This window comes from Periplaneta americana, chromosome 12 (genome assembly GCF_040183065.1).
Source record: "Periplaneta americana isolate PAMFEO1 chromosome 12, P.americana_PAMFEO1_priV1, whole genome shotgun sequence".
NCBI classification, from domain to species: Eukaryota; Metazoa; Arthropoda; class Insecta; order Blattodea; family Blattidae; genus Periplaneta; species Periplaneta americana.
This window is the reverse complement of record NC_091128.1, coordinates 18,175,063-18,189,140: the sequence shown is the minus strand read 5'-3', so window position 1 is coordinate 18,189,140 and position 14,078 is coordinate 18,175,063. Positions and strand designations below refer to the sequence as shown.

Genomic DNA, 14,078 nt, shown 5'->3' with positions numbered 1-14,078 from the left:
TAACCCAAACATCCCTTGGCATAACTAAATGGACTCGCCTGACCCAGGCACACACTGCTGGCGACTGCCAGGACTAAATAATCGTACTGTAAGATAAAGGTGTCCTTATCACAACCATAAGAGCCATACAAGGAAGACATTATAAATACATTTATCATATTTTCTCGAATACTTCAAGTCCTCGCATAAGCTGCACACCCCACTTTTGAAAGGCAAAAAAATAAAAATAAAACAAACACAAATTTAAAAAATTGAACTTCGAAAAGAATGTATTCACGACAAATTAAAACACAAATACAGTTCAGTTAATAAATTAACATGTTTTGTACTGGAATAGGACGCATTTCAAACCCATCTTATGCATACACACACTGCACACATGTCAGCTGTCGTGTTAGGCTGGTATTCATAGTCGACACTTTATATCACCACTTTGCAAAGTAACACTTTTGACGAAAGTGGCTCTTTCATATTATTGGTATTCATAGACGACTGAAGAAGTGCACTTCACAAAGTGTCACTTTACGCCAGCAAAGTGTAGAGTTACAATTTGGTTGGTAACAGAAGTCCCACAATGCCTTTCAAAACAAGTGAATAAACAATAACAAATTAATGACGTATAACCTACAAATTACAATGCTTGTGATTTGAATTGGGAGCCTAATTGATCGCGCGAGAAAGAAAATATATATTTAAAGTTGTTTTATTTCAGTTTCTAGTTTTGTTGACGATAGTTTAGATTATTTCAGTCAGTTCAGATATGTAACATTTTATTAAATAGTGATACTGCTGGTGAAATTAGGTTAGGTTTTGTACAGTACATAGCTGATCCATTAATTTATATAGTTAGATTGGGTTCTGTACATATCTTGTTCATTGATTTATGTCGCTAAGTTTAATTTTGTATGTATCCGTTCCACTGATTTATATAGTTTGGTTAGATTTTGTACATATCTTCTATTAGTTTATATAGTTAGGTTAAGTTGGATTGAGTAGGTAAAGTTTTGTGTATATATATATATATATATATATATATATATATATATATAATTTATATCGTTAAGTTAGGTTTTGTACGTATCTCCTTCATTGATATATCGTGTTTTTTCCTTTATTTTCATTTTTGTCTTTTTCGTGAATAGTGAATAAAAGTAAAAAAAGAATGAAATAAACACATTACTACTGCTATTATTATTATTATTATTATTATTATTATTATTATTATTACTATTACCATTTTCTCTCTCTCGTTTCCATTATTGCCTGCTCTTCAGGAATATTTTGAATGCCAAATGTTTCTACAATGCATAATAAAATAGGCCTAATAGTATGAGATCTCTTTTCATGGTGAGGTTATGACTGCACATGAACTAGAGACAGTAGATGTATTGCTTACCGGCGTGAAAATATATATTACCGGTATCAAAACAGTAATGGTTATATCAACATCAAGATAAATCTTATCTCAAAATACAGGTAGTCAACAAAAATCAAAATCATTTTAAACCCAATATACGAGTAATTATGGAATCTGCTTAGAAGGCAGGCACTTGAGATCTCTCAATGCTAATTTATAGTTATGCCTACATTAGATTGAAGTTAGTTTAATATTATTTAAGTTAACAAATTCGTTTCAGTAATAAAAAAAATAGATTATATAGGCATATGTACCTACATATCACTTCATCGAATTGAGGTTATAAATATACGAATGTTACTACAGAAATATCTGAACTATAATATTATATATATATATATATATATATATATATATATATATATATATATTAATGTATGGTACATATCTGTAGCATAGAATTTTAATGCAGTCAATAACTGTATTATTGGAGGCACTGGCAAACCTCTATTATTCGTTTTTGTCAACCAGTCATCGAAAATATAAGCAATCTCAATAAGTTTCTTTATCAGATTGGAACAGTTTTTAAAATTCTATATCATTATAAAATTCCACGGGATTGTCTTTAGGCATATCCCTAATGTAGCACTTTTGTACATTGTCCACATTGTGCCATCTCTTCCTCACGTTCTAATAATCGACAACTTCCTAGACGTACGCCATTTTTCTACAAAGTGTCACTTTCGGCTCAAAGTGTGGTCGGAACTACACTTTCATCCAAAGTGTTCCTTTGCACCAAAGTGTCGACTGTGCAACGGAAAAGTGATACTTTGCGTCTTCCAAAGGACACTTCAATCGAAAGTGTCGACTATGAATACCAGCCTTAATCTTAACATGATATCCTGAAACATTATTAGCATGCATTACGATTTCCATGTTCCTCCGGATCTTTGATCATTTTAAGATTTTTGCTGTAAGTAAAGGATCACAATCTCATACTTTAGTGGTACTGATTTTCTTCTTAATTCAGCTATCCACTTTTCAATGGTTGCTTCTAATTCCTGTTCACCATAAGGATCTATCATTCCACTGTCCACCTTCTAAGTCGAATTTAATAACTTTTTTCACACTACCACACCAACTTAAACAAGTTCTTCCTCTTTTCCTTCTGTCCTTGTGGGGGACCAATGAATTATCCATCTGGGCCATCTCTCCTCCTCCATTCTTTGTACATGACCATACCACTGCAGTATCCGTTTTTCAGTCCTGTTTACTACAATTTCTCTTGCTTCCATCTCTGCTCTAATAAAATCATTTCTTACATGCTGCAACCGAGACACTCTCATACTTCGACGTAACCCATCCATCTCAGTGCTCTCCAACTTTTTCCTCCATCTGTCATTCAAAGTCAAAAACTCTGACCCATATATAAGGACACTCTCTACCACTGTTTTCAAGATACATTTCTTAGTTGCTTTTGTCATTTCTCTGTTCCAAAGGATACCATTCAAGGATCTAGTTATTTTTCTCTTTTCTAGTTATTGTCCTTTTCACAAGTACCAGAACTATCTATAATTGATCCTGAATATTTAAACTGGCTGACATTCTTAATTGTTACACCATATACAACCAAGTCCTCTCCTTTCCCTCCAACAACCATATATTTTGTCTTCATAAAACTCACTTTCAATTCGTGTAGTCTATACTCACTTACAAGCTTGCGGAACATATACTCAATATCTTACTGATCTTGTCCTACTATTACCTGGTCGTCGGCAAATAGCAAGGTATGCAACATATGGTTATTAATATTGATGCCCATACCTCTGCATGAGTCATTCCATTTCTTCGAGGCATTCTCTAGGAAGATTTTAAATAAAGTTGGTAACATTCCACACCCTTGCCTCAAACCTTCTGTAGTACAAAATTCTGCTGATAGATTTTCCCCCCATTTTGACACATACTATATACTTATACATTCTCCTTATGAGGTCTATGAGAGGATTTGGGACTGCAGTTTTTTGTAGGGCAGTCCAAAGTCGATTAACTGGTACTGTGTCATATGCCTTTTCTAGATCAATGAAGATAAAATGTATCTCTTTTCCTTTGGTTAACATTCTTTCCATCATCTGTCTAATTGTAAATATATGGTCTACACAGGACTTGTCTGTTGTAAATCCAGCTTGTTCTTTGGATATCTCATTTTGTATTAAAGACTCCAATCATATCTTGATTATTTTACTGAGTATCCTATCACTGATGCCAAGACATTGATACCTCGATAATTCATTGGGTTCCTCTTTGTATATTGTACTTATATATGATAAGGTCCATTCTGGTGGAATAGTATCACCCTCTATGATCTGGTTGAAGAGTTTGGTTAAGATGGTACTGATTTTGAGAATTGAAAATATAAGACGCACAAACTATACATTTATCACACTTGAACTTGATTCTGACACCTGTACTGCTAATTCAAATCCCAATTAACAATGTTAACAATACTGACATACTCACGTGAAAAGTTAGTGGTATGTACTATCACCTTAGGAGTTCCGCAGGAGGAAAATTGGGCAATGTTGCCAACTTTACTTAGAATAAGCCAAGTACCCGTATTTTTTACTTGTATATTTTGGAAAGAAAAGTGCGTGGGGTATTCAAGAAATTACATTTAATTATGTGTGTGGCACAATAAAAAGATAACTTAAGAATACTGGAAAGGAAACTAAACTAAAACTGTATGAATTAATGGCAGTTAAAGTGAAGTTCAGAATTATGGAATTAAGCAAGAATAAGGAAAGAAAAATTGAGGCCGAAGAAATTAGATTTTTAAGAAATGTTGCTGGATATACTCTACTAGACAAGAACAGGAACAAGAATATCAGGAGAGAACTCAATATCTGCAAATCAACAAATAAAAATATACACCAATACAGAAATGCTGGAAGGAATATGGAGGTCAGATACAGGAACACCACATTATGAAATTAACATTAAATTATAAGGATAGAAGATATGTTGGCCGACTTAAGAAGAGGTGGGTACAACAATTCTAATTCATGACATTTGGAACTGGCCATGCAAGGCTTAATCCCTGAAAATGATGATGACAACGAGTATGATGATAATTAAATTAGTTTCCACACATTCAGCAATATCGCAGAAATTATGAAAGGTATAAACAATATACCCTTACCCTTTTTATTCTTTATCTTATTAGGAACAAAAAAGTTTATTAGGACACTTGTTGTAGAACCGACCTGAGACAAGTTACAGAGTTACGTCATACATCTTGAAATGGTGACTTTGCACAGGCTCTCTGCCACAGATTCAGACAAAACACCTCTCACTCATAAGCTGTACATGCTCAGTAGTCATGCTGTTCCTTCATTTAAAATCTTACGGGCTAGGATATATGAACTTATACCCCTCCACTATACTGGGTGTAAAAAAATACATGCTACAAGGCTCGGTGGTAGGTAAGTGCATACTACGTGGTCATATTTTGTTAATAAACTCATGTCTGGAAACACTTTGTTTACACGCTAACATCTCTGAAATGTGGAGGAGAATATAGGCAGTATGGATCACAAAAACTAGGAAAGAAGTACAGTAAAAAAGACAATTGAAATTAAAATTGCACCCATGTCCAGAGACCCATCCCCAAAAGTCTGGCCCCCTCGCTCACCTGACCTGACACCATTGGATTTCTTTGTACATGGAAACCGAGACTCCCATGGAGACACAACAAGATCTTATGGCACGAATTCAGGTAGCAGCTGGAGTCATCCGAGATATGCCAAGAATATTTCCAAGAGTTCGACATGACATAACCAGGAGATGCACAAAATGTATCGAAGTTGGTGGCAGCCATTTAGAGCATCTTCTGTAGTTGATTAAAATAATGTTTACTTGCAGTATTTCAATTGCCTTTTCAACTTCTTTCCTAGTTTTTGTGATCTGTACTGCCTATGTTTTCTTCCACATTTCAGAGATGCTAGCATGTAAACAAAGTGTTTCTGGACATGGGTTCCTTTAACAAAATATGATCACGTAGTATGCACTTACCTACCACCAAGGCTTGTAACTTTCTTTTTACATCCTGCATATGTTGTTAAAAACTTGCTACACTACATTCATTTAATACAGTTGGTATTAGCATTGTGCATTATAGGCGCTATGTTTGATTCAAGTTTGTCAAGTACAACGAAGTTCGATATTTGCCAATGTAGGAGGAGGCTGTCGTGTTTGTTCCATCTTGTTAAAAAATATTCTCTGTTCTCCCCTCCCACCCATTCATGTTTTAACCGCTTAAGCATTTTAGCACAGATCTTGCGATTAGTTTTTCATATGAAATAAGACGAAATTTTTAATGTCTTGTTATCTCTCTCATGTTCAAACATTGCAGACACTAACTGGTACAACTTCTACAAACTGAAGCACCACAAAAGCAGTATGATTGTCGCACGTGATTTGAGAAGAATGCTCAACTATGATATGATTCCAATTTTAAATCTTGTTCACATTTTTGTAAATAATTCATAAATAACATCTGAACCACATTACTGTGAATGGATATCTAGCATTCAAACACTAAAACAAAAATTATATCAACACATTAATTGTTCATATATGATTAATTAAACAGTGACTATATATACACAATTCAGATCTAACAAATATTTAAATATATTAATTAAAAAAAGTCAAATATTCCTAACTTAAATATATTAAGCTCTTCATGAAACTGTTCCCTCATTTACCTATCACAGCAGCCATAATATATATTCAGAAATTTGTCTTGTATTTCTTTAGCTCCACCTTCATGTGATGAATATTCGTCAGCTGCGCACGAGCATTTGCTGTTAATAATTTTTGGAAACGGTGATAGTACTGTACCAACTGGGTGAGAGCCAACTGCAGAAGTGAGGAACCAGTCACCAAATTGGGAAATGAAGCCAGGATCTCTCGATTCAACTCCTCCAAAGATCGTTTCCATCCCGCAGAGAAAGACTGAACAAGTGCCAATGCTTTTTCTGGAAAGAAGATATAAACTTTTAACCTTTCAGAACATTTTGCAAAATATACAGTCATTAGGACTGGCTATGTTTACTAAATTTTGAGCTCTCAAGTTCCAGTCATCACTCATCAGGAAAAATGAGAGGATTCAGAAATAGGTGGCATACCTCTTGTTGTATAGGTCTATGCTTTGTGTCACCAAATCCTATCATCGGAATTTCAATTCTCTCATTGAAGGGTACACAGGAATAACGATCAAGGTCCATTTCAGAAAGTTTCGAAAAAAAAAATAATTTTAAAGTTTTAGTATTTAGTTATATGTGTATATAATAGAAATTGACGTGGTGGAATGTAAAGAACGATTATTTCTTATTAATTATACAATGCCATTTTGTTCTAAATTTGGATGGCAACAATGGAAAATGCAATATAAACAAACAATGTGTAAACTTCAAAATAAGAACGATCAAGTTCCAAATATGAATCTTCGAGATACATGGGATACAGCGTGCATTATAGTGAAACACCACTTCTACCTCAGACATTTAATTTGCTTTTGATCGTTTTATATATAATTTCAAAATATAATTCTCCTTTTCCTTTCATTGGTCTTGTACTGCAGGACTGCAGAACTGCTTCTTTATTTGAAAGTCATTGAATGTTGCCGTTTTCAAATCTAATAATCCTTGGCGCTACAGCTCATGACCGACCAGCCAGTTGCTGGCCTCACGTCCACATGCCGAAACACAGGTGGACGATCATCTAATCAGAATGGAGGTACCGTGTGGTTAGCATGATGATCCCCCAGCCATTATAGCTGGCTTTTGCAACCGGATTTCGCTACCAATCATAGCTCCCCAAATGCATCATGATACTGGGTGGGCACCGGTCCCATACACTGGCCAAAATTTCACGAGAAAATTTCTTTCCCCATGAGGACTCAAACCAGCACGCATTCTGTAATGCGAGTCTTAGGCAGAACGTCTGAGACCACAACGTCACAGTGCAGGACTTGAAATATGTCATCATATAAAGCAGTTGAACATTTTCAACTCTTTCGCATTGTTCTTCTTCTGATTTCTTTTTAGTGGCTTGAAATATAATTAAAATAATGTTAGAAAATGGCTATTATAGACTAATTTGGATGTATAATAGCATTTGAAATTAAAATGCTATAAATAAAATTAAAGATAAAATAATTTTGACAAATAAAATAGAAACTCACTATATAGCTTTCATATCATCCGCTTGATGATAATCAGGAACATATTTTTAGTACGGTATCTTATTTTACATTGTAGATTGCAATGGACCTCTAGGCGAAAGAGCTTTCTTTTTGCAGTAGCTATTCAGAAATTCTCCCCATCCATAAAGTACTTCTTCTATCTTGTAATCAACTATGAAGAATGGTTCAGGTTCCTTCCTAGGATTAGCAATCTCATGTCACATAGTCATCAGGAAACTCACATCTTATCTTCTGGTTTATAAATTCTACATTATTATTGCACTTGAGGTACGAATGGCCTCTTATTGGAAATGTTGCCAACAAACAAAATTTCTTCACTATATGCACTAAGAAATGGAAAAATCGAATCACAATAAAATTTGTTATTCTGTCATCAGCAGGATTCACAGAACATATTGAATTTACGCATAGAGTCAGGCAAAATTTCAAAACAGGAATACCACAACATTAAGCATACTTCATCATGCGCTTTGTTCGAAACCGTTCTGGACTTGAAAGGTATCCAAACATTCAGAACACTTTACCTCATACAAAGTATCTCTTTTCCTCTTATGTAGTTCATTTTGAGTCGCTGTCGTTTTTGCCTATTCAAATTGTGTACCTGAGTTGCATCTTTATAGTTGTTTATTTCTAATTCAAGTTGAGATATATTGGTTCTAAATTTATCGCAAATACATGCGTCACTTCTGAAATACCCAAAACTTATGCTAACCTCATAGTATTTACAATGATGTCCTGTCAGGTGAGCATTCTATGTAGCACAGGAAGCCATTGGATTTCATTCACTCATTAATCTACTACTTTCTATAAGTAAAATATTCTGAGAACATCACAATCCTCAACACTTAAACAAGCGTCTTCTGTAATTTATTTGACTCATGATCTGTATTCTTTTTGATGAGTTAGAAGTACATCAAAAAATTTTATTTTCTTTGTACTAGCATTCTGCATAGCTATATTCTCTGTTATTTCTGATACCTCCATTTCACTTATGACTTAATTTTAAGACAACATCTGGAACAACTAACACAAGCCTGAAAGAATGTCCATGAAACAAGCTGCAAATAAGACCTTGTTTACTTTAGTGCAAAAAATAATCATTGCATTCTTACTCAACAGTGCAAAAAGTAATGAAATTGTCATCAGTGGCACAGCCAACGGGTGGGCCAGGTGGGCCTGGGCCCAAAAAAATTTATGAATTTTTAGTTTTTTTTTTTTACAGAAAACACTCAACATCAAAAATAAACCATGAATCCAGAGCAATAATTAAGACACCTTATTTTATTTGGTTTATTTAGACCATGTTCTTGCTCTTGCAAATTCATTATCGGAAGCACCTCAGTCTTCAAAAATGGATATTAGTAAATGTTCGTCCCTCATTAAGGCAATGATAGAAAACTTTTCAAAGCTCCGAAACGGAGAAAAATTCGAAGAATTTTATTCTAGTGCTGTTTGTATGACAGAAGTTTTCGGAATCAGTGTCTCTGCACAAGAAAAAAAGAAATCATTGATCACCTCAAATGCCACAGGCTCATGTCAGTAGATTTACTGGCATGTAAAAGAACAGGACAAAATTCTGGCACACCAGCGATGCTCATATAACCTCTGCAATTGTGAGCATCGTTAAATAAACCATAATTAAATTAAATCAATCACCTCAGTCTCTGGTAAGAGACTATTTCGTTACTGATGATGGTGACGCTATGCTGAAAAGTTACGATTCAGAACAACAAGATAAGATTTTGCTGACAGCAAGTTTATATAATATACTTGATATTGTCATATCAGAAATGAAAAGATGGTTTGAAGAAAATTCTGTTTTCTGTTAAGCAGTATCAGTTGGTGATCCAAAGTCTTCTGATTTCATGAACTTCAAGATGCTGCCAGAACTGGCTGACTTGTATGGATCTTCAAATTTTGTGTTAAACATAAACAAGGAACTTCTAGAGAAAGTGTTCCCTGTGAGTATTAAATCAAAACATGTGTGTGACCTATATTCTAAACTACAGAACATAAGCATGGGTTTGGCATTCCAGGAACTACTCCAAGTTTTACAAATTATAGGCCTACTGATCTGTCCCATCACGACTGCATCCGCAGAAAGGAATTTTTCTGCATCATGACGAATAAAAACTTATACCAAGACAGCCATGTCAAGCACAAGGCTTTGTAATCTAGCAATTTTATTCATCGAGAGGAAGAAAAGTTGTAATATGTTGAAAGACTCATCGTCAGTGGTCAACAGATTCGTGCTAGGAAATCTCGACAGCTCCAGATCAACTTATGAAGCGTTTGTATGACTCGCATGATTGTTTATCATAATTTTGCATGTTATTAAATAAGACTTCCGAGAATGAGTTTCAAAAGAGTTGACGACAGTGCCACTGTCAGGTACTTAATAAGATCCTGTCCTGTAAACGCAGTACCAATCTAAGATAATAGCTCGACCATTACCTTTCTGATTACACAAGTAGAGCCACAATAATTTTGGTGTCAGAACTGATCATAACAAAACTGATGACCGGTAGAACCAGCCATAACAACATGTTGGAAGTATCGAATATCTATAGTGGCAGTAACAAAATCAAATGATATGCAACAAAGATACTCACTTTCATGATTTTTCAGTTCATCTGCTTGTCCCTTGTCAACCAGCACTTCACCTTCCTTCACAAACCGCAATATGCCACCAAAGTGAGGTGACAAGATTTCTTCCACATATTCTGCACTGCGAGTATTGAACTGTTCATGGAAGCCTTCTGCCTCTTTAGAATTGTCCCGAGTGTGTTCCTTAATGCAAACATCAATATTTTACTTTACATTTGTTTGTTTATCAACTGTCCGAAGACAGGTCTGAACCTCATTAGTGACATCAATAAAAGTGCATACACACATAGGGAACAAACAATGAACTAGTGATGAAGCAAACTTTCACTGTTTGGAGCAACATACAAATAATCAGCAAATGGTCAGGGAACATTCGTGTTTGCTGGTTATTCGCAATAATGGTAGATGATTTATTATAGTAAGTGCAGCAGTTATTATGGGCTGTCTAACAAAAATTAAGTTGAAAAATAAAGGGTGATTGTGATAGATTACACTATACAAAAGTCGCAATTGGTATAGAATAGAAGCATTGACTTGTTTAATTACTTACGTTAAATTCAGTGGGATAGTTTTAAAACTTCTGTCGAATTTCAGCAACAGACTTTGAAATGTTACTATGCAAAATAGGCTAACACTTTGCAAGAAAGACAGACTGGTGAGAAGCAATACCTGTTCATGAAAGATTAGCACTAACACTTCAATATCTGGCAACAGAGGATTCGTATATAAGTTTTATGTATTTATTCGAAGTTTCCAAACAGCCGAGTTCCATGATTTTTCCAAAAATTTCCTGGTCCCGAAATAATTCAATAAGGTTGATGCAGACTGTATTTATAATTTCTGTCACCTCAGGCAACTAAAGAAATGTTGCCCCCTCTACATAAATAATGATATATGAAAATTAGTCAAAATGAAAACAGAGAATCGAATAATCAATATTCAAATAGAATTAATTAGTAAAAAGAGAAAATAATACAAAAGAAATAAAATTAAATATAACTTTAAATGTCAGTAATGTATTACAGTATATTCAGCGATCTTCTAGAGGGGCTTGTTGTTTCACTCCTTGACTGGTGAAATAGTTACTTCATTCATTGCTCAGAATGCTGGATCTAATTTTACTTATTTCATTTCCATACTCATCAGTCATTATTTTAATTACATGGGTGCTGATCACTACTGACATTCATTTCACTTTCATTATTGTACTTATTGTTAGTTTAGAAGATGTATCACATAACAGTGACGATGTACTCACATCAGTTTTTGAAAGAATACCTCAGTCTCATTTTGAACAACTGTGTCTTACAACATAAGCACTTTTTGTTTCTTTTCTAATTATTTTAAGTTTTCACTGTTTTCTATATTCAGCCTCAATTCTTTTCATATCCGAACTTAATAATACTAATAACTTAAAACTTCATAATTTAACAACTGCCGACAGTCATTTTAAACCTGTAACTTGTGTACTAGTTCATTTCAACTGATAATAACAATAATAATAATAATAATAATAATAATAATAATAATAATAATAATAATAATAAAATTTCAGGTATTTAACCAATAAGTTACCAATTTTTGCATAGAACAAGTATTATTTTGCTTTAAGATGTTATGAGCTGCCATGTAAAAATAAGTACGGTAACTTACAAGCTTTAATTATGTGACGCACATGTGAAATAAAGCTTGTATATTATAATCAGACAACCTTACTACCTTTTACTAATTAGTTAATTAATTACATCCTGTTCGCATATAGTATAAAATACCTATTGTTCGGATATATAAAATTAATGTAAAATGTTTGTCATAAATGCACATGTGTATAAAATTTCTCAAATTTTCACAGCTTGTGTATGGTACTAATCCCAAAAATTTGCCATCCAGTGCCATGGCTCATGTTGGTCCATGCGTAAATATGGCCCTTTGTTGATGACATCTTCTTCAATCCATTCCAGTTTTGATATACTAGTACTGGTTTGTGAAACAACAAACTACAAAAAAGTGACAAATCCCATCCACAGTGAATACCAATTTCCTTTGATGTACTGACAAGCAATGGATCACATACAAAGCAAACCAAATGACTGATTTACCTTCGCTGTACGTCCACATGTTCCGAATTCAGTCAGCAAATGCATTTGTTCATTGTTCGGTCGCTATATGGGCTTAAAACTAGTGTTGTGGGATTTAAACGATTACTCTAATCAATTAATTGATCAATTTCTGTTGTAAGATTAATCGATCAAAAATATTTAATTGATATTCCTCTCTCGGAAATTGCTTACTTAAAAAGCACAATAATACTGTTATTTTTTTATTGCAAAGCAGGTAGCGTAGGGAAAATCTTTGCACAAACACTTCAGAAAGAGATGCAAATATGAGGACAGTGACCTAGTCTACCTCTATTGAAAGTTGAAACACAATACGAAACCCTTATTAAGTTTTATGGTTTTCCAAGAAAACTTCCACCTTGTTGATAGCTCATCTTCCTAGCATATGAAATACATACTTTTCTGGGCTTGTCTCCCTCATCCATTTCAAAATAGCCATGTCTATACTGTGTGCAAGTGAGAGCATAACTACCTTCTTCTCTTTTTAAAATCTGGCAATTCAATTACAACAGGGGCCAGTCTTCTGTTTCGACCATTGTACTTTTGCAGTTGCAGTTTCTGTACTGAGTTGGTATATGAAGGTTGTGTGTTTAGTTTGAAAAAGAAAAAAAAAATCAGTTTTCTGTGGTTTGTGAAAAGTGTAAACTCCATTATATCATATGAGAATTTGAGAGGCAAACTTGGTGAAATGTTAGGATTTAAATTAAACGATCGTGGAGAAGTGCTTGACAGAAAAAAAGTTTTTTCGTGTTTAGTGATGCAGGAAACATTGTTACTAAACATAGAGCGGCACTTAATTTGGAGCATGTGAATGCACTCACATGTTTAAAATCATGGATGAAGCAGTATTAACTAGATGAGTCTTCATACTTTTTGTTATTTATGTTTGTCTCAAAAATTCCCAGAGAAATTGACACAATAAATTATAAGCCTCGTAATAAATATGTTAATAAGTAATTAAAATAGTTGTTCTGTAATATAACAATACAATATATACAGATATACAATATTTAATACTTATGCTAATCACCTAACACAAGTTGAGTGGCTCAGTGCCAGACTTGCCTAAACCACAATTACACTGAAAAGAGTTATTCAAGTCTAAATTTGGACGTCATTTTTTTAAATAATCACATGTCAAAAGAAAATTATTTCTCTTTTACCGTAATCTAGTATGTATCTAGTTCATGTAAAAAAGTAAGTTGAAAAATATCATTAACCCAGAAATGTGTTAACTGTAAAACGAATTATAGGCAAGTTTAGCCCTAAAACAAATTATATTTCAAGCCCAAACATGTGGCATAGGCAATGTTAGGCAAGTTTGGCCCTCGTAAAAAAAATTTAAAACCCAAATAAGTGGGATATGCAAGTTAGGTTCAAAAGTATAAGACATTAAAATCATTGCAGGTCAGTGGTATGATGCCCGATTTATTGGACTAATTAACAAAGTTACGAACTATAAATCTTTGGAACACAAAGAAAAATATGGAACTCTTTATTCATTAACCCTGTCAGTTGCTTCCAAGTCTGGATTGTTGAAACCTTCTCCTCCTACTTTCAGATTTCGGTAATAATGGTGGTAAATTGGAGGGATATATTTGAGTAAAGGTAAAAGGTAAAGGTATCCCCGTGACATGCCATGAAGGCACTTGGGGGGCATAGAGGTAGAGCCCCATGCTTTCCATGACCTCGGCACTAGAATGAGGTGGTGTGGTCGGTACCACGCTCTGAC

General features: G+C 34.1%; 1 protein-coding gene across 4 annotated transcripts in view; it reads right to left on the bottom strand.

The window, feature by feature from the left end:
* Window positions 1-1,765: 1,765 nt before the first annotated feature.
* The window catches only part of LOC138710201 (vacuolar protein sorting-associated protein 52 homolog), a 46,726-nt gene continuing 34,413 nt past the window's right edge, over window positions 1,766-14,078 (bottom strand). For all 4 annotated transcript variants that reach the window (XR_011335157.1, XR_011335156.1, XR_011335158.1 and 1 more), the window contains 2 exons: window positions 10,235-10,412; window positions 1,766-6,393 (listed from right to left, as the gene is read on the bottom strand). Coding sequence is in view for 1 of the 4 variants with exons in the window: in XM_069840848.1 (XP_069696949.1) it covers window positions 6,146-6,393; window positions 10,235-10,412 (426 nt within the window). In the remaining 3 variants the exon portion in view is untranslated. The remainder of the gene's footprint in view (window positions 6,394-10,234; window positions 10,413-14,078) is intronic.